The 24,210-nt window shown below is 39.8% G+C and overlaps 1 protein-coding gene across 4 annotated transcripts in view; it reads right to left on the reverse strand.

The window, feature by feature from the left end:
• uvssa (UV-stimulated scaffold protein A) overlaps positions 1–24,210 on the reverse strand; it is a 53,694-nt gene that overhangs the window by 15,309 nt on the left and 14,175 nt on the right. For 3 of the 4 annotated variants that reach the window (XM_076086805.1, XM_076086802.1, XM_076086804.1), the window contains 5 exons: positions 11,732–11,843; positions 5,622–5,820; positions 4,202–4,333; positions 3,033–3,216; positions 2,830–2,941 (listed from right to left, as the gene is read on the reverse strand). In XM_076086805.1, coding sequence (XP_075942920.1) covers positions 2,830–2,941; positions 3,033–3,216; positions 4,202–4,333; positions 5,622–5,820; positions 11,732–11,843 — 739 coding nt within the window. The remainder of the gene's footprint in view (positions 1–2,829; positions 2,942–3,032; positions 3,217–4,201; positions 4,334–5,621; positions 5,821–11,731; positions 11,844–24,210) is intronic. The other variant, XM_076086803.1, reaches the window with a different exon arrangement.

Genomic DNA, 24,210 nt, shown 5'->3' on the forward strand with positions numbered 1-24,210 from the left:
TATATATATGATATATATATATGATATATATATATGATATATATGATATATATATATGATATATATGATATATATATATATATATATATATATATATATATGATATATATGATATATATATATATATATATATATATATGATATATATGATATATATATATGATATATATATATGATATATATGATATATATATATGATATATATATGATATATATATATGATATATATATATATATATATGATATATATATATATATATATGATATATATATATATATATATGATATATATGATATATATATGATATATATATATGATATATATATGATATATATATATGATATATATGATATATATATATATATATCATATATATATATGATATATATGATATATATATAATATATATATATATATATATATATCTTTTTGAAAAATGTTTTAAAGTTGTAGACCATTTCACAGTAATGTAAACATTATTGTGTATTTGAATGACTTAACCTGACAGGAAGTAAACATAGACCCAAGTTGTTGCAGATCAGTTCAGTTCAGTTGAAACAGTGGAAGCTAGCTCACTGGCTGCTTCTTTCGTTCAATATTGATCAAAGGACGAGGGTATCAACATACCTCATGTTGCACTTAAACTTAACACTTAACTTAACAGAATTAAGTATTCTTGAATGTTATATTTGTATTTGTTATTTACTTCAAATTGGACATCCTAAATATTTTCGTTTTTATGTAAGACTATAGCCCAAAGTTCTTTGCTTTAAGTGTTCTTGAAGTTCTTTAATTAATAAATGGTAAGCAGTTATATTTGACTCCTCCCCTTTTCTTTGCTGATCTGAAAAATGATCCGAACCTTGACTCAAGAACCGTGATCCGAACCGAACCGTGAGGTTTGTGATCCGTTGCACCCCTACTGAGTAAAAATATTGTTATGATGACTATAGCACATATATCATATACCACAATCTGGAACGCCCTGGGAAAAGGTAGTAAGTGGACCTTGAGGAATATAAATACTAGTATATCTGGTCATAAGTAGTATTACTGAGAGTTAAAGTTATTACATGGAAACAGTAGTTTGCCAAACAAAATTAAAAAATAATATCAATGCAAATAATGCAGATTGAAGCCTAAAAATACTCCACAGTTATAGCACAACAGGTTTGTGGTCTCTCCAAGCTAATTTTACTTAGCAGGCCAGCATAAATGAGGTCCGAGTACAGAATTTCAAGCCAAATTCTCATTTTTGGAACCAGATTTTGCGCTGCTCTATTCTAATTTTATATACTATATAACTAGATATGAACTATATATTCACTTGCTTTATCACTAAGAGTGTTCAATACATCGTAATAAAGCAGTTTGGAATCATTTTCAGCCATGTTCAGCCATTTTTAGCTCCCATATATCTCCTCCATGAAACAAATCTGCTCTCACTCAATGTGTATGTGAGATTTGTAAGGCCTGTGATTGGCGGATTTAATCATATGACACCTTGTTAGGTGCGGAATAGTCCATTGAAAGCCGTCAAGGGTGTTATTTGGAAAGTTGAGAGCCATTAGTCAGTAAAAAGCTTGATACGCTGGGCTCAACCCCCATGCGTAAAATAGATTGGTCCAGGAGAAAAATGCGGGCCATTTTCTCATGAAAGGTCACAGCACGTTCATTTCAATGCAGGCAGACAGAGCAGGAAACGGTCTACAGCGCTGCAGCAACTTTCAATGGATCAACTGTTTTTTTCGGCACGAAAATCACAAAAAGGTATGCAGATTTTCAATTGTTTTTCTGGAGAGCAGTGTATGGTTTCTTGGAGTTTGTCCTGTAACTTTTGAATGCTTTGTCGGAGGTCAATTTGGACACGCTGGGTCGACGCCGTATCGAGCCCTAGTGCGAAATCATGTATCCATCCGCCATGATCGCTGCCGGCTTTGTGATGAAAGATGAATTTCGGGTGCATAGTTCGCGGATTTTTTGGAGAAAAATCCTGATATTGTGATAAATCTTCTAGTTTATTGAATTAGTTTGTGTATAACTGTGTATAATTGTGCAAAATGGCTGGCATGATGATTTTGTCCGGACTTTTTTTTTTTTTTTTTCGGTTTAAGGACCATGGTATCCCTGTTCTTAATTGGCCAGCAAACTCGCCTGACCTTAACCCCATAGAAAATCTATGGGGTATTGTGAAGAGGATGATGCGAAATGCCAGACCCAACAATGCAGAAGAGCTGAAGGCCACTATCAGAGCAACCTGGGCTCTCATAACACCTGAGCAGTGCCACAGACTGATCGACTCCATGCCACGCCGCATTGCTGCAGTAATTCAGGCAAAAGGAGCCCCAACTAAGTATTGAGTGCTGTACATGCTCATACTTTTCATGTTCATACTTTTCAGTTGGCCAAGATTTCTAAAAATCCTTTCTTTGTATTGGTCTTAAGTAATATTCTAATTTTCTGAGATACTGAATTTGGGATTTTCCTTAGTTGTCAGTTATAATCATCAAAATTAAAAGAAATAAACATTTGAAATATATCAGTCTGTGTGTAATGAATGAATATAATAGACAAGTTTCACTTTTTGAATGGAATTAGTGAAATAAATCAACTTTTTGATGATATTCTAATTATATGACCAGCACCTGTATGTCTGGACCATTTTTCATATTTCTTGATGAAAAGTCCATTCGGAACCTCGGTATCGGTACTCGAACCCCAAATGGGGCTCGCTCGGGCTATAGAGGAAATGGTCTGAGGAAGATTGTTGTTACATTATTTTAGAATTCAGGAAGTATGTGAGCTCATGTGAGAGTGTCACTCCTCACCAGGCTGCTCCTCACTCTTCCTCGTCTTCTCCTGCTCCTCCCTCAGTTGGTCCTCCTGCCTGCAGGGTCGTCCCTCCTGGTCTCGGGGAATGATTGGACCATGGAAAGGACACTGACGGACAAAGAGTCACAGCTCAAACACAAACACACTGACAGAAAAAGACATAAATGTCTGGAAAATCACTTTGTGTTCCTCCTGGTACCTTGAGGCGGTCCTGTCTCTGGCACAGCTTTCCGTTGCCCAGTGAAGCACTGCAGTAATGGTTGACAGGAGTGAAGCTCCCAGGGAAGGAGATATATCTACTCCTGCTCTCTGCCAAGAGCTCCTTGTTCTCCACCTCCTCGTCCACATCAATGGGAACCCAGAACTGATGCTGAGAGGACATCCTGCACAAGGACAAGACATGGGACCATAAGTCATGCGCAGGTTTCAGAAACCCGCATCTAAGATGCTTCCATAAATAAGAGAGTTCTATTTATGGAAGCCCTGAAAGGCAGGTGAGAAAAAATTATTGATATATTCTATATTATAAGTCTGATCGAAATAGTTCTCTCCTGTGTTGAAAAAGGATTTTGCCAGGATAAGCTTTCATTAAATATAGTGAAGTTTTCTTCCATCTGTGAAACAGGTGGGAAGAAAAGTTTGCCAGCATCATTTTTTATGATTTTATGAGTGACTTTTTTTCATCTGGGAAAACAGGTGAAAGAGAACGTCTTGTTAGGTGAATATATTTTTGTTCATTTTACATTCATTAAACAGCAGCTGTGAAATCAGCTGCAATAGCACGAAAAGTATTCATGTTGCCTTCTTCTGATTTACATCATTTGTTAACACAGAATATATGTACCTTGTGTTTAGAGTGCATGGAAATATCAAAACTCTCCTGAAAGAAGACATGAATACTTCCAATTTAGAACAGGGGGGTGGGTAGTGGTGCACTTCAACCTCTAGTGGCCAAAAATATTAATACAACAACAAACAAATGATCCTGCCAGAAACACAAGAGAGAAACAATTTAGTTCAGACTTAGGAAATGGATTACTATTTTTGTTTCTTTCACTTGCCATTAAGGGCTTCCGTCTTTTGCTGTATGGAATTAAATGTAAAAAGTACTGTAGTGGAACTTTTGAGGGACATTGATTTTTCTTCCCCTTGTATGAAACACTGAAAAATATGCACTGATATTTATTCAGATATTTTAATAAAGATATGCAAACCCAGGTTATAATTCTACTGTTTTATTAGCATTACAACTCTGTTTTTTCTCTGAGAGACAAAACACACAACTCACTAAACTGTACAGTCAGCTGTCTTTGTATCTAGCAGTGATACATCGTGTGTGTGTGTGTGTGTGTGTGTCTGGTGCATTACTTGATGATCTTGCCAGCGTTGGGCTGCTCCTGGCCCCAGTAGTACAGGTCCAAACCAAATGGAACCACAGGAGCATCGACAGCCTTCTGGTCTGAGCTGGACTGAGATGAACTGGGACCTGAGGAGCTGCTGCTGGAGGAGAGATCAGTGGAGAGAGAGTTAAACCAACTTCATGCACAAACAAATTCAACTTAAGAGTTTGTGGTCAACTATCACAATTGACTGAAACCCCGATACTGGCTTGAAAAAAGAAGGACTGTCAGAGTATGTGGACAGCACTTATGGAATCATATGAAGCTGGTGTGTTTGATGCTTACAAAGGAGTAAAACGAGGGAAATTTATTAAAATTAAGTTTTGAATTGCTTGAACTAAAAGTTGAGGTTTACCTCTTTAATTAAAGATAAAAAGTGACTTCAGGAGTTATTGCATGAGGTATCAAACTGCAGCACTGCTCTGTGTGAGCACGAGTCAAACACACATCTGTAGTGCTAGAGCTAATATGGCTCATCTCTAATGATCTCTTAAACGATGCTGTAGAAATTAGTAAAATCAATATCAACGACTCACAACATGATTACTCAAGCTGTGAGGTTGCAGATCTAACTTTAGTGTTATAATGATTAAGTTCGGATTGCCCAAAGTCACACAAGAACACAAAAAACCTAACTGATGGTGGCAGGGTTTACCAGCAACTCACATGTCCTGCGAGGAAAAATGATTGTTTTTGTCACACGAGTCTAGTGGCTTTGAAGAGAGCATAGAGGGATATAAGGGCTTCAGTTCCCTGTCAGAAAGGGCTGTCTAACGCCAAGGTAAAGCGGTGAAAACATTCTAAATTCTCACCGTACTCTATGCCTGAACTAGGGGGCTTTCGCATTGCATCAATTTATGTTCTTATATCCTTTGTAGAGCAGAAGTGTGATTACTTTGCTTAGTGTCGTCACCTCCGCCCTAAAGCAGACGTAAGAACACTGAATGACTCAATGCCCATGCACCTTAGTTCAGTCAAAGAATAAGGTGAATAGGGTAAACCTAAAAGGTTATTCCTTTTTAGGTGCTTCTCCCACTAACACTCCTAGGCTTCGGGATTCAGCCATTAAACTGGCAAACTTTTATAGGCTTTAAATTACAATTTACAACCAAAGTAGAACAATATCTTCTCCTCTTGAAAAATGTTGAAATTGTTGTCCTTTTCGTGCATTTTAGTGACACATTGTTGTCAGGAAATGTGTTTTAAGTTTCAGTAACAACAGTTGTAAATCACAAACTGAATGTAAATTTCTGGTGTGAGAGTGCACACTCCCTGAGTCTCTGGGAGGAGGTTAACGGAGAAGAGAATGTGTGAGAGAAGGTCAGAGAAAGTGAAGGAAGATGAGGAAAGGTGAAAGGTAGAGTGATAGGACTTGTCAGTAGGTGTACCTGGACTGTTTGGGCAGAGGGAGGTTCTGTTTGAGGTGGCGCAGTGTGGCAGCTGCACATGTTGGATCCTGATCCTCCTCTGTAAGTCGCTTCAGCCGCCGAGAGGAGGAGGAGGACAGAGGTGGTGGAGCTGCAGGTCTTTGAGCAGGAGGTTTTTTTGTGACTGGTGCTGTTGAGGTGGAAGGAGATGGATCCAAACCTGCCAATAGAGACAAGAGGAAGTTAAGATGGTACTGAACACTGTAGTGTAATGTGTAATGACACACTTTGCTGGCCTGTTTCTCTTTTTAAAAAGCCTGAAGCAAAGTGTAAATCATTATAACCCACACAAAACATATGTCCCATCCAATCCAATCATTTGTAAATCATTAATACATTTACTACAAGGATATCTATAAATTGTACTTTTGGCTGTTTATCATAATGTCAGATTGACCTATTTGGAGCTTAACAGAATTGACAGATACAGAATGAAGTTATGAAAGTGCTTCTGTGCATGCATGTGTATGTGTGTGTGTGTGTGTGTGTGTGTGTGGTCAAACACTGGGATAACTAGGGTCTGAGCAGGACTTAAAGACTCACACATACACACAGCAGGTGAGATCAGAGGGAAGCAGTAAGCTGAGAGCTGCCAACATGCTGATCCCACACATTATTGGGGCTAAACTGGATGCTTCAGAGACTCAATCGCTGCCATGGAATGATTTGCCGTGCACACTTTAACACTCTTTTTCTACTTGAACAGGATAAAGGACTTTTTGCATGTTCTCCGCTGCTTTAATTACAAAACAATTTACATACAAAAACAACAAGCTGATTTCTGCCTGAACATATAAATGTGTAGAAGAAGCAAAGAGGAAAAAGTTCTGTGTGTTAAATACAATCCTTGTTTGGAATCTGTTTTGAACTAAGAACTACTGGCACCAGCTCGACAATCTCACAAAAGATTTCATGGAATTCCCGGCCAAAAGGTTGGGTTCCAAGAGGAATCATGTGTTCAAGATTGTGTTGCTGTTTGTCATGTCATATCATGACATGTGTGTCTGAGATGGATGTAAAGCACAAAACAAACACCACACTTTACATGGTAACGACTTGAAGCTGGATCAAACATTCTGTGCTGAAAGCCATGAAAAATAAAAATTGTTTTAGTCAAATCTAGCTGAGCAAAATCCGGTAGCCGTTAACTTAAATAATGGATTATTTGATTGACAGAAACTTCGTTGACAAACTTTTTGTTGTTCGTTTCATTTTCATCACAGCTGATAACAACGGTGCTAGCACTGTTATGAGAACGTTAAACTAAATCCATTTAGGGTAAATAAAAATGTGAGATTTGTTGCTTTTCTTGTTCTTACATTATAGTACTTTGGATGGTTTGGGTTCATCGGACAAAACAAGACATTTAATGTCCGAAACGTCATTTTTCACTGTTTTCTGCCATTTTATAGACCAAATATTACTTCACAACCGAGATCATTATCTGCAGATTAATCAATCAGTATTTACAGCTCTAGGCTCCTGAACTCAGTATTTCTAAAAACCCTGCTTATGGCCCTGTCTTGCATTATTTTTGCACTGTTAAATTTTCAAAGTAAAGTTTAACATAAATAAATAAATAAATAAAACAACTAAATAGTCAAGTGATTGCCGGTTACCACAACCTTACTCTACCTCACCTTCCTTTCTTTGTCGGATGGTGAAATACCGACTCAATCTGCTCTTTTCAAACTGCCACATGGCGGAGGTTTGTCTGGATGTTGTGGCTGTTAAGACACACAGATCAATGGGAGGAAATGTGTATAGTTGTGTGTATGTGTGAGAGTGTGTGAGGGGGGGTTGTTAGAGAAGGAGAGAGAAAAGAGGGGTTAAAGGGGTTTGAGGGAAAGAGAGCGAGGGAGAAAGCGAATGAGGAAAGGCAAAAAGAGGTATTGATTTTCTCGGGTTAAGCAGGGCCTGTAATTAAAATGTTAATTTGAGAAAGAGAGAGATAGTGTCCTGACAGCAGAGAGAGGGATAAGAGACTGATAATCAGAATGACAGAACAGGACAGAGGGTAAGAAAGAGAGGAAGAGATAGAAAAAGAGAGGAAATAGAAGGAGGGGAATCAGAACAGAGCCAGGCTTTCTCTGAATGAATGAACACTGGAAGAAATTAAAAGAAAAGAAAGAGGAGAAGAAATGTAGAGAAATGATAAATGTGATCCACTGGCTGAGATGAAAAGAGACAGGAAGACAGAGAGCAATAAAGGCTATTGTAAGCAGAGAAAGTGAAAGAGAGCAGGTGAATTGATAAAGGAACAGTACTCAGTAATCCTAGAGATTCCTTTGATACTGGGAATTGTTGTACAAATTAGTGTTTATTTTGTAATTAAATTAAATATATATGAATAGACGTTATAGCGTAACAGCTACAACTAGTTTGCAGGAAACATTATAAACCGGAGCCAACGACTCATTTATTACATCATCTGAAAGACTGGGAGAAGCATGTGGCACTATTGGTTGCACAAGATGGCGGCGGCCTTAAAACTTATGATAAAAAATAATAAAATAATAAAATAAAAATATTTTTTCATAGAAAACTAGAACCTAAAAAAAACGTAAACTATATAATCATCATATACATACAGGTACATGCATGACATTTGACCTCTGCATCTAACCCATCCTAAGGAGCAGTGGGCTCAGTGGGTCGACCTGCTCTTCCCACTGAGCTGCATATAAGACGCGCCACTGAAAACGCTGGAAGACCCAGCTGCACACACGTTCCCTCCAGTCCCTATCATGCTTGGTCAATTAAAGCTATTGAATGGTGGAAATGGCCGCTCAGACGAGAAAGTGACACAGCGAAAACCATTTGAGTAGGAAGCTTGATAACTATCAATCAACAATGTGTAAATGTACAGACTGAAGAGTAAAACCAATCAAACAAACAACCAATGGATACGTATGCAGGGTCCTTTCACTTCTGCTCAGTCGCTGGTGTGTGTGTGTGTGTGTGCATGTTTGTGTGTGTGTGTGGGGGGGGGGAATGTAGGTGCAGGGCTAATAGGGGCTCATTAAAGAGGTTGCATTGTTAATTTGGTATGGCCCCTGTAGATCATTACCTAGTCTACTAATCACCCATACTAGACACACACACTGACACACACACACACACACCTGTTTTGCGCATATCAGATACAATCTAATTACTTTAGCGTCTAATTGATTAGTAATGGGGGGAGGTGGGAGTAGAGAGGGCTCACAGGTAGAGGAGAGGCTCAGTGTGAATGTAATGTCTCAGGAGGCTGGTGGGAAAAACTCGCCAGGGGTCAAAGGCCACCTCTCAGCCACAACATGGCTGACTTAGCAATAACAGCACTGTCTGCAACATGTTCTATTGTAGTGCCATTAACACACACATCAATACACACACACATACAGTAAAGACACTGAAGTTCACATATGAATCTCTATGAGTGATGGTGAGAAGCTTGAATATGGCTGACAGAGCAGCACTGTGAGAGTTTAATGCTTACTGTTGCCTGGAGCTCGCACCCGGCTGCTGATAATGATATAAACGGCATTCAAATTCAATCTAATATTTAGAAAAAAAATGTTGCCATATTGCTGACGTTGCTGCAATAAGATGAGCGGGCAGTTGGTTAACGACCTGAACATTTGACCTTTAACATAGAATGTTACCTGGAGGCTAGATATGATCCATACAAGCCCAATGCAATCCCGGTGCAAGAAGGAACAATACTACAGCTATTCATATGTAGCTAGTGATGACTGTGTGGGTGAAGGTAAATGGATGTGTTGACAGGACAATATCCATCAAATATACACAGAGAAAATGCTTGGGGAAAAAAGACGATCTGTCTCCATTATAAGGTTGTGCTGCATTCCAAATCAGACAAAAACACAGTGAGCAGTCAGAACTCAGTATGTGAGACCAGGCGGACCCAATATCTCCCTCATTGTGATCTGATTAGGCTCAATAGGCATTTATGCCAGCTGCGTTCATCGGTATATGCACCAAAATGACCTTGCAGGCGACTATGAGCAGCTGGCCTTCACTGTACGGTCTACCTGGGTGGATAAACACACAAGATGTAACGCTGTGCTTGGTTTTTAAAGCTTCAGTAATTAATATTTTTACATGAACAATCTTTCAAATGGCTGTGTTTAATGTTACATAGTTCACTCCCTTGTAATGACGAAACCGCTGAAACTCCCACTGACTCCCACCATCTCTAAGGGGCATTTAAGCGTCTTTCAGATCACTGTTTTTGGTTTTACGGCCCCCAAATTCACCATCTGATTTAGTTGTGCTGCTCTGATTTAACTCTTTCCAGCAGCAGCAGCTGTTTCAGTGAAAAGGCTCTGATAAACCCACTGTACACTACCTGCTCAGCAGCCAACAGCAGACAGACACAGTCAGAGACTAGCTGGTGAACACAGTGGAGCGTTTAGATGCTAAAGAGACAGATTCCCCTGAGGAGTTTGTGGAGACCAAATCACAGCTTAAAGAGTGAATATTGGACTATAGGACACTGCTGGACTTGTAAATACGCAACTGCATAAACTAATACAATGTCAATGTTGTGTTTACAGCTTGCTCCGATTCCCACAAGTTTCCAAAGAAATCTATAATACTAATAACTAATAAAGACACAGTAATAATCACTGTAGAGGTGTTGTCTCTCTGTAGTCTGTTACCTCTTTAACAAACTGTGTCCTGTTTATAAGCACAGGACCGATTTCTACCGACGGAATGCGTTTGACTTATTTATGAATTATTTGCGTCTGTACGTTTTGAAATTCAGATTGTGACGTCATTATTAAATAACCCAGAATATGATTATTGTTTCTCTTCAATGATAAAACTCGTCAAACCCGACACTCAGGAATGATCAGCCTCACGTGACTGAATGAAATTAGAAATAATGTAAAAAGTGTTTTGTCTCTCCAGCTCTCTCTGACTTTAATTGTTTCCATAATAAAAGTTATTGAGGGAAACATCAGATCATGAAAAGACAAATCTTTCTAATAAATGAAGAAAGTTGTTTGTGGTCCTTTTGTTGTTCAGACTACAATGAACATATATTTAAACCAGATGAATCAGAAAACGAATCAAATATAAAGTTTGAGTTTAATCTGTGATCCGTCTTCACTGTTTACGAAAAAATCGCATCAGTCCGATCGGCTGCAGCGTCCAATCACATAACTGATGAACAATGAGGGGGCGTGTCGGCCATTAAAACACTTCCTAGAAGGCTGTTCTCGTGCGTCCTCGCTCATGGCTCCTCAGAGGTCCCTCCTCCGTCCTTGATCCTCGCTCCTCAGAGCTAAATAAGAGCTTTGGGACGGCCGTCAATATGGCGGTGCAGAACAACTTCCGGTTCAAGCGAGGAGCGAGGAAATGAGAATTAAGAGACTTGGGATGTCCCCATAGAGAGAGAGACACAGACAGACAGACAGACAGAGAGAGACACAGACAGACAGACAGACAGACAGACAGACAGAGAGAGGAGAGAGAGACACAGACAGACAGACAGACAGACAGACAGACAGACAGAGAGAGAGACACAGACAGACAGACAGACAGAGAGAGAGACACAGACAGACAGACAGACAGAGAGAGAGACACAGACAGACAGACAGACAGAGAGAGAGACACAGACAGACAGACAGACAGAGAGAGAGACACAGACAGACAGACAGACAGAGAGAGAGAGACACGCAGACAGACAGACAGAGAGAGAGACACGCAGACAGCCAGACAGAGAGAGAGAGAGACAGACAGCCAGACAGACAGAGAGAGAGAGAGAGAGACAGACAGCCAGACAGACAGAGAGAGACACACACACACACACACACGTTTGTATAAATAAACCCATTTAAAAAGCTTTTCACCTGCACATTACCAGCTGCTCAAGGCTGGTTCTTTGAAGTGTTTCTGAGTGTATGTGTTTGTTTGTAGAGTGTGTGTGTGAGTCTTAAAAGATTAGGGCAGCAGCAGGTCTTCTTTTGTAGCTTAACCTCACTATTTATGCACGTGTCTGTAAGTTTAGGTGCGTCTGTGTGCATGTGTGTGAGCGTGTGTAGTTGAACTCATACCATACTCAGCTCGTAGATGCTCTGGAATGTGCGGCTCATATCCCTCTTTCTCTGGAACCTCATCAAAATCATCATCATCATCATCTTCCTCTCCGTCTGAAGCAGCCTTCATCTGAGGAAGAAGTGGTAAGGTTTCAATGTTGTAAATATCAAAAAAACAAAAACATTTTAATCATGCAGAAATGTACAGCAGATAACTTGTACAGAAGGTTATATATTTCTGTGCATATTTCTAATGCAGCTAAGTGTACAGAGATTAAAACTGACGGTTTTGGGGGAAATGTGTGATAGGTCTGTCAACATTGGCCCAAAATGACATTTAAATACTCTTTTTTGTAAAATGTTTAGTAAAAATGTGGAGGAAATTGGTGGAGATTATTGATGTTCACTAATGGTAGTTATTTACTAAAGTGGCAAACACTATTAGCTGTTACTACATTCAAGACAAGTCTAGTTGAACTAATCAGAGCATAACGGAAAACATAGCATATATATATATACATATACACACACACACACATATATATACACACTACTGATATTTCTAACCCGGAACCACCCTAAATATGCTCCACGTTCCGTGTCCACTCTACGTCTGAGAACATCTGAACTTCATAGTAATTGGTAGGTAGCTGGCTACCTAAATTAGAGATAGCAACTTTGTTGCATTTATTTAGCAGTGGCACTGCACCACTGTTGAATTCACAAACAGGAAACACTTTGTTTTTACATATTTGTTGAGCCTAATGTCACCTTTTCACAATATTTGCCATATTAATAAAGATGAGGCAGTCCATAGAAACAGCAGTAATCTAGAACAGAACTATATACGGGTACTATAGAATCCTGTGAAAGCTCAAAGTTGTACGCAACAAAATCAGCCAAAACTGGAATACCCTGCTAAGCCTGCTGCCCCCGCGATCCGACCCCGGAAAATCAGAAAAGATAATGGACGGATAATGGAAAACTGGGTTGGACTCTAAGATACAGTTCTGAAGTAGGTCAGGAGCTATTTTGTCTGTGTAACTATGCATTCGAGTGGACCAACATGATGAGTGATGTTCCTCAAAGCCCCCATCCTAGCTCTGTTTTCTAACATTTACTTACTTACATTAGGTCGTCAAATTGTGCAAAACAATAAAGTAATCTATCATATTTCTTCATAGAGACAACTCCTAAATTGACCTAGCTCTCTCTCCAAGTGATAACAGTCCCATAGGCTCTCTGCAAATGCACTGAACTATTTAATTACTGGATGCACCAAAATGTTCTTCAGCAAAATTCTGAGAAAACAAATATACCCTAAATGTCTCGGGTGCAAAAGAAGAAAGGTCCGCATGACATCTTAAAAACACAGCAGGAAGGATTCATGTCCGGGGATGACTTAAGATAAACGGATCCTCGTTTTTTTTACATTAGAGAAGGAAATAATGCAGTCGTTTGGGACCATTTTCAGCTTCTAATTTATCCACATTTGGTGTTTGGGGCAGCAGGAAACAAACTACACCATCGCCTTTTTTTAAATAAGTAAAAGCTTTAAAATTCACGAGTAGGGCCTTTATTCAGGCATCTAACCAAAATGCTATTATCCACCGAATTTGAAATGAGGGAACCGGTGCAACTCATTATCGATTTTTATGACTCATTCCTGCACTGAAATGGTGTGACGGTCTGTATAGTTTATCCCTCATTTCTTTATTCTCCTCTTCTGGGTTGTGTGATCTCTTTGGCTTAGGGGAGCAGGGGATGCCAATGTGTGTGTGTGACGAGCTGCTATCAGCGCTAAGCATAATTTATGTTTTTTAATTTCCTGGTGAGGTTGTTAGCCATTGGCGTGGCTACAACACTCCATACACACAGGGGTCATTTCCATAACACAGATGTGTGTGTGTGTTTGGTGGCTGCTATGTCTTTAACAGCTGAGGATGCAGACACACTCCAGTCTAGCAGCATAATAATCACAGTGATTAGCGTTATGAGGAGCAGTAAAACCTAACGTTAAACTAACCCCTCATTCCCAAAGGGCTCCTTTTCATTAGTGCCGGTAATAGAGTGAGTGTGTGTGTGTGTGTGTGTGTGTGTGTGTGTGTGTGTGTATACACGTGTATACGAGCAGTATAAAGGCTGCTGTGTTACTGCTGATAACTGCCTATTAGAATGTTTGAATTAGTTTACAAATGACGAGTCCTTAGATGATTCCTTAAGCAAACACACACACACACACACACACGCACACACACACACACACACACACTCCTGAACCACAAGACAGCGTGAGTTAACCATGTCACAACCCTGAACATACCTCTTGATTCAGCACACAGAGACCAATTCAAACACTTCATATTACACTGCTCACTATTCAGTTAACCAGCAACTAAACAATTAAAGTGGAATTAGCTGTTTGTAATGCAGCCATAGAGACTGTGACATGGTGGGTGGTCTGAGAGGATGGGGAATTAGGCCTCAGTAATAAAATGGTCAAACAATATTTGATATTAAACATAAAAGAAGAAGATGGCAATGAGTGAAGTGAATTCTCTCTTAAATTCCTTTTTTCAACCATCACAACTTATTTCAAAGACTAATACAAAGGTCTTTGTAATAGTGGCTTGAATGCTGGCGACAGGAACTCATTGCCTACTTTGGTTGAAAACCCCAGGCCGTTTATTTAGGGTTTAATAAATTGTTCAGGTATTCAATTACGAAAAATGCAACAACTGGACCTGATAGTGATCTTGCTTATCATATATATACACAGGTGCTGGTCATATAATTAGAATATCATCAAAAAGTTGATTTATTTCACTAATTCCATTCAAAAAGTGAAACTTGTCTATTGTATTCATTCATTACACACAGACTGATATATTTCAAATGTTTATTTCTTTTAATTTTGATGATTATAACTGACAACTAAGGAAAATCCCAAATTCATTATCTCAGAAAATTAGAATATTGTGAAAAGGTTCAATATTGAAGACACCCGGTGCCACACTCTAATCAGCTAATTAACTCAAAACACCTGCAAAGGCCTTTAAATGGTCTCTCAGTCTAGTTCTGTAGGCTACACAATCATGGGGAAGACTGCTGACTTGACAGTTGTCCAAAAGACGACCATTGACACCTTGCACAAGGAGGGCAAGACACAAAAGGTCATTGCAAAAGAGGCTGGCTGTTCACAGAGCTCTGTGTCCAAGCACATTAATAGAGAGGCGAAGGGAAGGAAAAGATGTGGTAGAAAAAAGTGTACAAGCAATAGCGATAACCGCACCCTGGAGAGGATTGTGAAACAAAACCGATTAAAAAATGTGGGGGAGATTCAGAAAGAGTGGACTGCAGCTGGAGTCAGTGCTTCAAGAACCACTACGCACAGACGTATGCAAGACATGGGTTTCAGCTGTCGCATTCCTTGTGTCAAGCCACTCTTGAACAACAGACAGCGTCAGAAGCGTCTCGCCTGGGCTAAAGACAAAAAGGACTGGACTGCTGCTGAGTGGTCCAAAGTTATGTTCTCTGATGAAAGTCAATTTTGCATTTCCTTTGGAAATCAGGGTCCCAGAGTCTGGAGGAAGAGAGGAGAGACACACAATCCACGTTGCTTGAGGTCCAGTGTAAAGTTTCCACAGTCAGTGATGGTTTGGGGTGCCATGTCATCTGCTGGTGTTGGTCCACTGTGTTTTCTGAGGTCCAAGGTCAACGCAGCCGTATACCAGGAAGTTTTAGAGCACTTCATGCTTCCTGCTGCTGACCAACTTTATCGAGATGCAGATTTCATTTTCCAACAGCACTTGGCACCTGCACACAGTGCCAAAGCAACCAGTACCTGGTTTAAGGACCATGGTATCCCTGTTCTTAATTGGCCAGCAAACTCGCCTGACCTTAACCCCATAGAAAATCTATGGGGTATTGTGAAGAGGATGATGCGAAATGCCAGACCCAACAATGCAGAAGAGCTGAAGGCCACTATCAGAGCAACCTGGGCTCTCATAACACCTGAGCAGTGCCACAGACTGATCGACTCCATGCCACGCCGCATTGCTGCAGTAATTCAGGCAAAAGGAGCCCCAACTAAGTATTGAGTGCTGTACATGCTCATACTTTTCATGTTCATACTTTTCAGTTGGCCAAGATTTCTAAAAATCCTTTCTTTGTATTGGTCTTAAGTAATATTCTAATTTTCTGAGATACTGAATTTGGGATTTTCCTTAGTTGTCAGTTATAATCATCAAAATTAAAAGAAATAAACATTTGAAATATATCAGTCTGTGTGTAATGAATGAATATAATAGACAAGTTTCACTTTTTGAATGGAATTAGTGAAATAAATCAACTTTTTGATGATATTCTAATTATATGACCAGCACCTGTATATGAAGACAAATCCGCGAGCACAAATGAGAACCATGTGCGTGCGTGCACGTGACTACTATCACTGCTCTTCTGCTCGAGAGTCTTTTACCTGCTCGCTCGAGAGTAGTTTTTCTTTTTGACCGTGAGTGGGAAGGACCCAGTCACCATTGTATAACTCCATTTAATTGGTTACAATCCTTGTCTTTAGATTGGCCAGATATCACTCTAAATTAAATTGAAATTTAAACTAATATAAATCATCATCATAGTCATTCATTCCCTTCATTTCGTTTGTTGATTTATTTCCTGGGGAGTAGTTTAGTTATATAAAGTCAAATAAATATTTCATTAATAAAGAACTTGATCATTTGATTTGTGTGTATATGAAATAATCGGTCCCTTGAGAAGAACTCCGTAGCAACTCCGAGATTAAGATCGATTAATATCAAATTATGAGGTTTTTCCATTTTTTTCAAAATTGTGTGGTGTCCAAAATTGAGTCTTATGTTAAATTCTGTTAGTTAAACTAATGATGGCTTATGGCATAAGCTGAGTACCTTCTTTTGTACCAATTTATGGGTTTATAAATCATAATTGAAATAATAATAATCCTTACATATCTTGATATTAATTAATTATCATTTATTAACGTCTGCATGTACATATGAGGATTGAAAAGCTTGCTTCCAAGTCATTTCTATGCTGGACATCAATAGATGTCTTTTCCTTATCTCCACTTTCCAGTCAAGCTACTTTCCTGGGTAAGGTAGGAGAAGGTGCCTCTTCAGTGGAAAAGCCTCATCATCCACAAACAGAGCACAGGCTGGAGCACTTCAGCTCCAGGTAAGAGTGCATCCTCTAACAGTGGGAGGGTCCCATGGTGGAGGGCCGTACCAAAGCAGGAGGCAGAGAGAGGCTCTACCCGTATGCCCCCACATCCTCAATCCAAAGCTTCCAGGGGGATTCCTCAGTGACAGCCGGACCATGATAGACCATATTACCTCATACATATGTTTAATATTGTTGCCACTGTACACCCGTGCTGTAGTTAAAAGCTATCAATCTGAATAAATCTCCTGTTGACAGATACCTGAAATAAATACAGAAAAAGTTATATATACTTTTTAACATGGTTTAATTATAGATTATAATTTATTATATAATAGAGTGTATTATTATAGATCTATTAATTATTAATGATTAATGTGTCTATCATTGATTCACAAATAGCTATTATTTTTTGAGTTAAGCCTAACGGAGCTGAAGTTTCTCGTTAGTGGTGCATAGGCTACCTCTCTCCTTGATGAGGAGCAACTCTTCCAACTGTGCCCTGCTCATACGAAAGTACTCCTTCAACCAGGCTCCATTCAACTTCACAGCATTCACATGAGAACATAGCGCTATCGGAGCGCTAGATATTTTTGTTTGTGGCTTGCGTGTCTCTCTCTCGTTGACTGTCCTTTCCCTTCCGTCTCCGGGTTGCTAAAATGTGGGGAAAGGGAACTATAGGGCAGAAAATTCTGTTTTCAACCACGGAAAGCAAATCCACGTTTCAGTACAAATGACGGCGTCGGTGTCAAGACATGATTGAACAATCTGTCGACGATAGGAAAGACTTAATCAGATTCGACAATGTAAAGTCTTGGTCGGGGACACCCCCTTTTTTTTGTGGAGGTTTATACGAAGAAACCGTCCTCAACACAGCAAAATACAGAGGGCGGGTTCTCGTCAGATACAGACAGTGCCACACACTTCTAGTGGGTCATAAGTGATTATTATTATTAGTCTATACAATGTTTTTTAGGAAAATACTATTTATTCTGCTTTTACTGTAACTACTGTAACACTAGCAGGAGAAAAAAGGGGTCATTTAACTATTACCATTTAAAATGAATCTGTGTGAAATGCAATGCTCCAGAAAGCGAAAGCTTGTACGCAAAAAATCCCCCGACTCGGATAAAAACAGAGCCGTTATTACTACAAATGATCCTTTTAATCTAAGAAAGGAAGTGTGAGATACTGACGCTTGATTTTATTTATTCCCCAAACAAAAGCTGAGAGAATGCTGTTAAACAGAAGTGTAACATTTTGGACACCAAACCAAACTTTCTCCATTACTCCACTCCACTCCACTGCTACACTTATTCATCCTCACAGCACAATGGATTCCCACACAGCACACACATACACACAGATATAGCCTCTATAGGTTTTGTGCTTGTCTACTTTAATCCCGGCTGGTTTATTCTGCTCTGATCAATGACCTAAGACTAAGAAGTGATCACCCAGCTGGAGGAAAATCCTGCCCTAACATCATCCCTTTTCCCCCTCTTTCTGCCTCTTTGTCTCTAATTCACCTTAATTTAATCCTGATAACATCGAGTGCTGTCGGCCCGCCTGGCAGAGCTGTAAGTCTCACAGTAGAATTAGCTTTCCCACAGAAACATTTTGCTGACGGGGAGCGTGGCTAAAATATGGCCTCTATTCCCCCACATGGCTGCATAGGGGGCTGCTTTGCATTTTAACAGCACTTTGGTTTATTCTCCAGGACACACACACAAGGAGAAAATCACACAGCCACGCTGAGTTTCCACACAGGAGATAAAAACTGCTTCTTTAACTGAAACCCAAGATTCACCAGACAAATTAGAAGTGATGGTTTGAGTAAAGCAGGGCCATGTGTCACTGTAATAGGAAAAAGACAAAACTAATATCGGTAACTTTTAACATTAAAAAAAGGCCAGGATAGAAATAAAAACAGCTCTGGAAAAGAGCAGAATGAATAAAAAAGTTCTTAAGTAAAACCGGTATATGTGTACTGTAATGGCAATGTTTACTCAAAGATAAAATAAAGCAGGTTCCTAAAGGCAAAATAGACGAAATAGAGAAGGAAGAAAAATATTCCGTAACAACTAAATCAAGAGGTCTGTTGGAAGTGGTTGTTAAAGTAATATGTTATTGGGACAACAATAGAGCTTCAATGGGTGGTGCAAAGAGAACCAGTGAGTTGAGGCTACAACTAACAAGTATTTTCATTTTTTGTGTCAAATATTTTTCCAACGATGCGATTCATTGTTATGCCTATAAAATGTGAAAAGTACACAACAGTTTCAGTTTTGCATTTATTTGCAGATATCGGTTTAAGAGATGACTGACAGCAGGACTTGAAGCTCAGCAGTGTGAAATTATTATTATCTATAGTGGTGATTTGCATAAAAACACAGTTCAAATGATTATGAAATAAAAGATTATATATGTATTCATAATCTTCTCATGATTAGTTTTAATCATGTATTATAAGCTGCTTAGAGTTAGTGTTAGGTCAAGTTCACTCATCTTAACGTTAACGTATCCTCTGTTGTTCAAATGCATCATTATAAGAAGAGCGATGAGAAAGCATTAATGCAGATCGATAAAACTTTTTCACGCGATGATGGTTAAGGTGTGCAATTAATCTGCGGTTCACATGACTCGTTGGTCATTTTCTATATCCAAATGCTCCCACACTGCCGATTTAAGGCACTTTATGGCGGATAAAAGGCTAGTGTTGGCTCCCTCTGAATTGTTTACAGCAACACTTTAAGTGAGTGGCACGACTCTCTCAAACACACAAAATAAACCAGCGTGACTGGCACACAAAGAGATTTCACCGCACACACAAACAACGTGTCTCAATGCACCATAGATATGGAAGCCTCTTATGGATAACAAACGGTGACTTATAGAACCGCAGTTACCGTCAAATCGGTAAATCCAGACATCCCTAATTGCAATGTATATAGTTTATATAATAAAAGATCGATACTTGGCGATCGATACAATTATCACAATTATTGCCAAGCAAAATATTGTGATACTATGCTTTATGGATTTATTCCCCCATCCCAACATTAATACTCTCTTGTCTGAATGGGAGCAGATGCCTGCAGCTAGGTTCCACATCTGGGGGAAAACCTGAAACCTAAAAGTGGATGCTGGTGTAGCATGAGTATTTTGGGATGGCATGTGCGTGTTCATCAGTGGTGGGCCGTCAGGGCCAGCAAACCTTCTCTGCTGGTCTAGTCAGAATCACAAAGTTATAGCTATTTTATAAAAAGCACTCACAGGCGGTTACTCTCACAGCAGCCTCGCACAGCAGTCCCAGCTGCAGTCAGAGAAGAGAGGAGACACTCTCGGCGTATTCATGTATCTGCACTCTGCAGTTAGTGTATTTATAGGTGTTGAGCTTCATTTTTACACAAAACAAATAATAACCGTAGCTGTGGCGTCATAATGAGGTGTTTCAGCTGCAGAACAGCAGTGAAGGCCCAGGTATAAAATGCACAGCCCGCCACTGGCGTTCATATATGGGTGTACTGTTTGGGTGTGCATATAATTTTGGTCATATAATGGGATCTTCAACAGGAATAAAAAGTGCAAAAAAAAACTTTTGTCTAAACAGGGTAGAAAGTAGAGTATGTTGCTGCTTCCTCAGGTGTCTTGCTTATTCAGCTTGAATTGCCCCCCCCCCACCCCCCTTAAATAAGACTCTTATCCTTTATAAAAATGATGTGAGGGCGCCGCCTCGAACAACTGCTCCCCTGACTTCATTTGTCTCGTGGCAAGTTTGATGGGGCTGCGTTTAAAAACCCATTCAATCTTATAAACCAAAAATTAAATGTAGTCGACTGTGATGGGCACTCAGTGCATCTGCTATTTATATGCTAATGTACACTCAGCCTGCCAAGGTCTGGCAAATTATTACTGCACAGCCATAAGTCAGGTGTATGGCAGAGAGGGGAGGGGGCAGGTTAACCATCACACACACTCACACATAGTGAGAGGAGGAGGAAGTGAAGGAAGGGGGAGAAGAGAGGGGAGGACACAAGGAGGTGAAAAAAGCCTTAAGAGATGTCTCCATTGTCCCCCTTGACAAGTTAATATAGCTCCCCCACCTGGCAACACTCACACACGCGCACACACACACACACACACACACACACACACACACACACACACACACACACACACACACACACACACACACACACACACACACACACACACACACACACACACACACACACACACACACACACACACACACACACACACACACACACACACACACACACACACACACACACACACACACACACACAGAAATGGAAAATGTATTTTTGGAATATGGTGTGTCTCTAATGCACACAATCATTATCACAAGACATTTCCCTTAAGAGAGAGCAAGTGACAAATATTATACATATAGATTACACACACACACACACACACACACACACACTCTTCCTCATACACACATGAAAAGTTAAGGTGTCACTGCAGACTGTGGACTAGGGACACTGCGCGGTTGCCGAGTGATCTTGTATATGCACTGAAAAATATGCATCTTTGCTACTTTGTAAAAATGTTCTTGCACCCTGAACCTAATATTGTGCCATTTTAACAGAGGACAAGTGTCAGAGGCGGGGGTCAGAGGTCAACAAAGAACTTACTAGCCATCGATAAGATTGACTATAATGGTGAGGGGGGTGTGCCAGAGACCTGCCAACGCTGCGGTTCTTACTGGATCTCAAAAGATGGACACAAGCGCTAAAGTTGATTAGGACAGGGTTAAAAACCTACTGTTCCTTAATACTCTTTTGGTACGGAACTAAATATGTCCGTAGTACTGGCTACTAAAAGCTGTACCGAAAGCTGGTCAATCTTTTCTTTGATGAAATCGTTATTTTCTCTTCCAAACAATGCAGGGTCCAACAATAAAGTTATTTGTCACTGGCCCGTCAGGCAACTTTGTCAAGAACTTACTGGTCCAAACTAACTTTCTAATGGTCCTAATTCAAATTCACAATAAACTTCACATAGTGTATAATAAAAGCAGTACCTTTAAGTCATTTTTAAAAGTTTTTTTCTCGTAAACAACTGTTTTCTGCCACCTTCACAGCAGACAGACAGCATCATTTGTACAAACATCCTTTGAACAGACGACTGTCTGTTTTGGGGGTCAATATGTGGAAGTCTTTACCCTCACAACTCCAAATGGATCATGAAGGGATCATTTTAAACCCGAGCTGAGATATACAGTATTGGTTAGATGGTACAAATATAAATTTGCCACTGTCTGTTTTTTCGGCAAATTTGTTGTACAGATGCGTGTGTGAAGTGTGTGAAGACAGCATTTAACATTTTGCCTACTTTGTTAAATTGAAAAAGCGTTTTGTAAAATAAACATTTTAAAGTAAGGTATGAATAAAAGTGTATTGAATCAGCATTGTTATCAAAAAATCCAAACGATAACCACACCTTCTATATACAGGTTACATTTGGCTATCAGGATCATCCTAACTACAGGTTTTGGACCAACATCTAGTTGTAGCTTAGAACAGGTTAAAGACTGAGCTGTTACCGTAAAAGCACCCAACTTCCTGCCTCTATGGCCCTCTTTTCATCTTTACAACTGTTTTAACGCATTCTTTTCTTATGTTCTGCTAAAGAAAGTCCACTGCCACTAATTGATTTCAACATATTTACAAACTAATTAGGCCGAAGGCTTCCAGTGGAGTCTGACCCATTAAAGGCTTGATTTGCCACAACATCCCACATCTCTATTACCACTTTGCACTCCTGTTCATTACTACCCAGAAAGGATCCCAAGGGATCCCACGCTAATGAGAAATAAGCTTTCCACTCCCCTCGCTCTCGCTCCATAGCTTCTTCTCCACTGTTTGACCCCATTATACTCCTCCAGCCCCAACGCCCCCCAAACACACAGGCATAGTCTCTGGGGAGCAGTCAACTTATATGATGTATAGGGTGACATCTTTATTTCACTAACCTAGGCTGGCAGGTCTATTAGCCAGCCCAGAGCTCCCGAAACCTTTCCCTGTCAACGAGCTTATTCTCAGCAGTCTACTTCAGTTCCCCCTCCCATCTTGTCTCAATCTGTGATCAAAACAGTCATTATTATACAATTTCGCCTACTGCAAAGTGAAATTACACAGTGCTATTCTTCATTTAATTGAGGCCCTCTGAAAGCTCTGGGAGGACACCTGGAATGTCCCGAGAAGGTGCAGGGGCCCTTTAAATACCCCTGGGAGTTTGTGGAGCCTGGTAGTGCACTTGGGCCCTGTGGTCAGTGGGATGAGATTGGTCCACAGATCTCAAGTATAACCAGCAGTCAACCGTCCCAGTGGATCCATCAGTTCCAATTTGGAAACCATCTCTTTTTACTATATAAGAGACCCCTGATTGAACTAGACTGTGTCCACAATGATTTACTAAATTTTAGTCCATCAACTAACGTGAGCCACATGACACTAGAGGGGGTCATTTTTTTTAATTTTTTTAACTTGTTGCAAAACCTTCTAAAATGGGACTTTTCCTATGTTGTTCCTCACAGCACGGAGCTCACAGCACGGCGCTCACGTCTGGCCGATCCCTGATTCACTTAATAGGGTTTTGGTAATTAGCACTCCTGACCCAGATGATCAGATCACCTCTATATTCATCAGTGACTTTTTTTCTCAGGCATGGTTAGTCACTCATGACTGATGTAGGCCTACAGCATTACCCATTCATATCTTTGCCTTATGGCTTTTAATGGCTAAGACACAATGCAAAAATCCCCTACTGTATTTAAAAAGGTGTTGCACGAAGCACATTTTAGTCATTTTTAGGCATACCTTTAGGCTGGGCTAGAATATTTGCATCAGCGATCCAAAGCTTTTTCTCCCACTACCGTCTTAAATTCTCTACTCTTTGCAATTACTTTCTTTTTCACTCCATCAATGAAAACACATCTGATCAACAAATTTAGGATGAATAGAGAAATGGTGGCAAAGAGAGCAGTAGAAAAAAATATTACTTGCGTACAACTGAGAGAATGAGACACATTCAGAGAATGAATGTGCAAATGAAAAGGAGAAATAGAGGGATAGTCTTTCTTTGTTTATCTCCAGTGAGAAACAGGCGGCCACATCCATTGTGCTGTGATAAGATGGGTTATCAGCAGTAAACAAGGCCTGGACCTGTATGAATGGAGCCCGGAGTGACTGAATACACTCTTAAAAACAGATATGTTCAAATAAGTCTGCATGTCTTATCCTTTCCTAAACACGAGCCCATGTTTT

The sequence above is a fragment of the Anarhichas minor genome, unplaced genomic scaffold, assembly GCF_050575085.1.
Source record: "Anarhichas minor isolate MPS153535 unplaced genomic scaffold, ASM5057508v1 ptg000008l, whole genome shotgun sequence".
Classification (NCBI taxonomy): domain Eukaryota; kingdom Metazoa; phylum Chordata; class Actinopteri; order Perciformes; family Anarhichadidae; genus Anarhichas; species Anarhichas minor.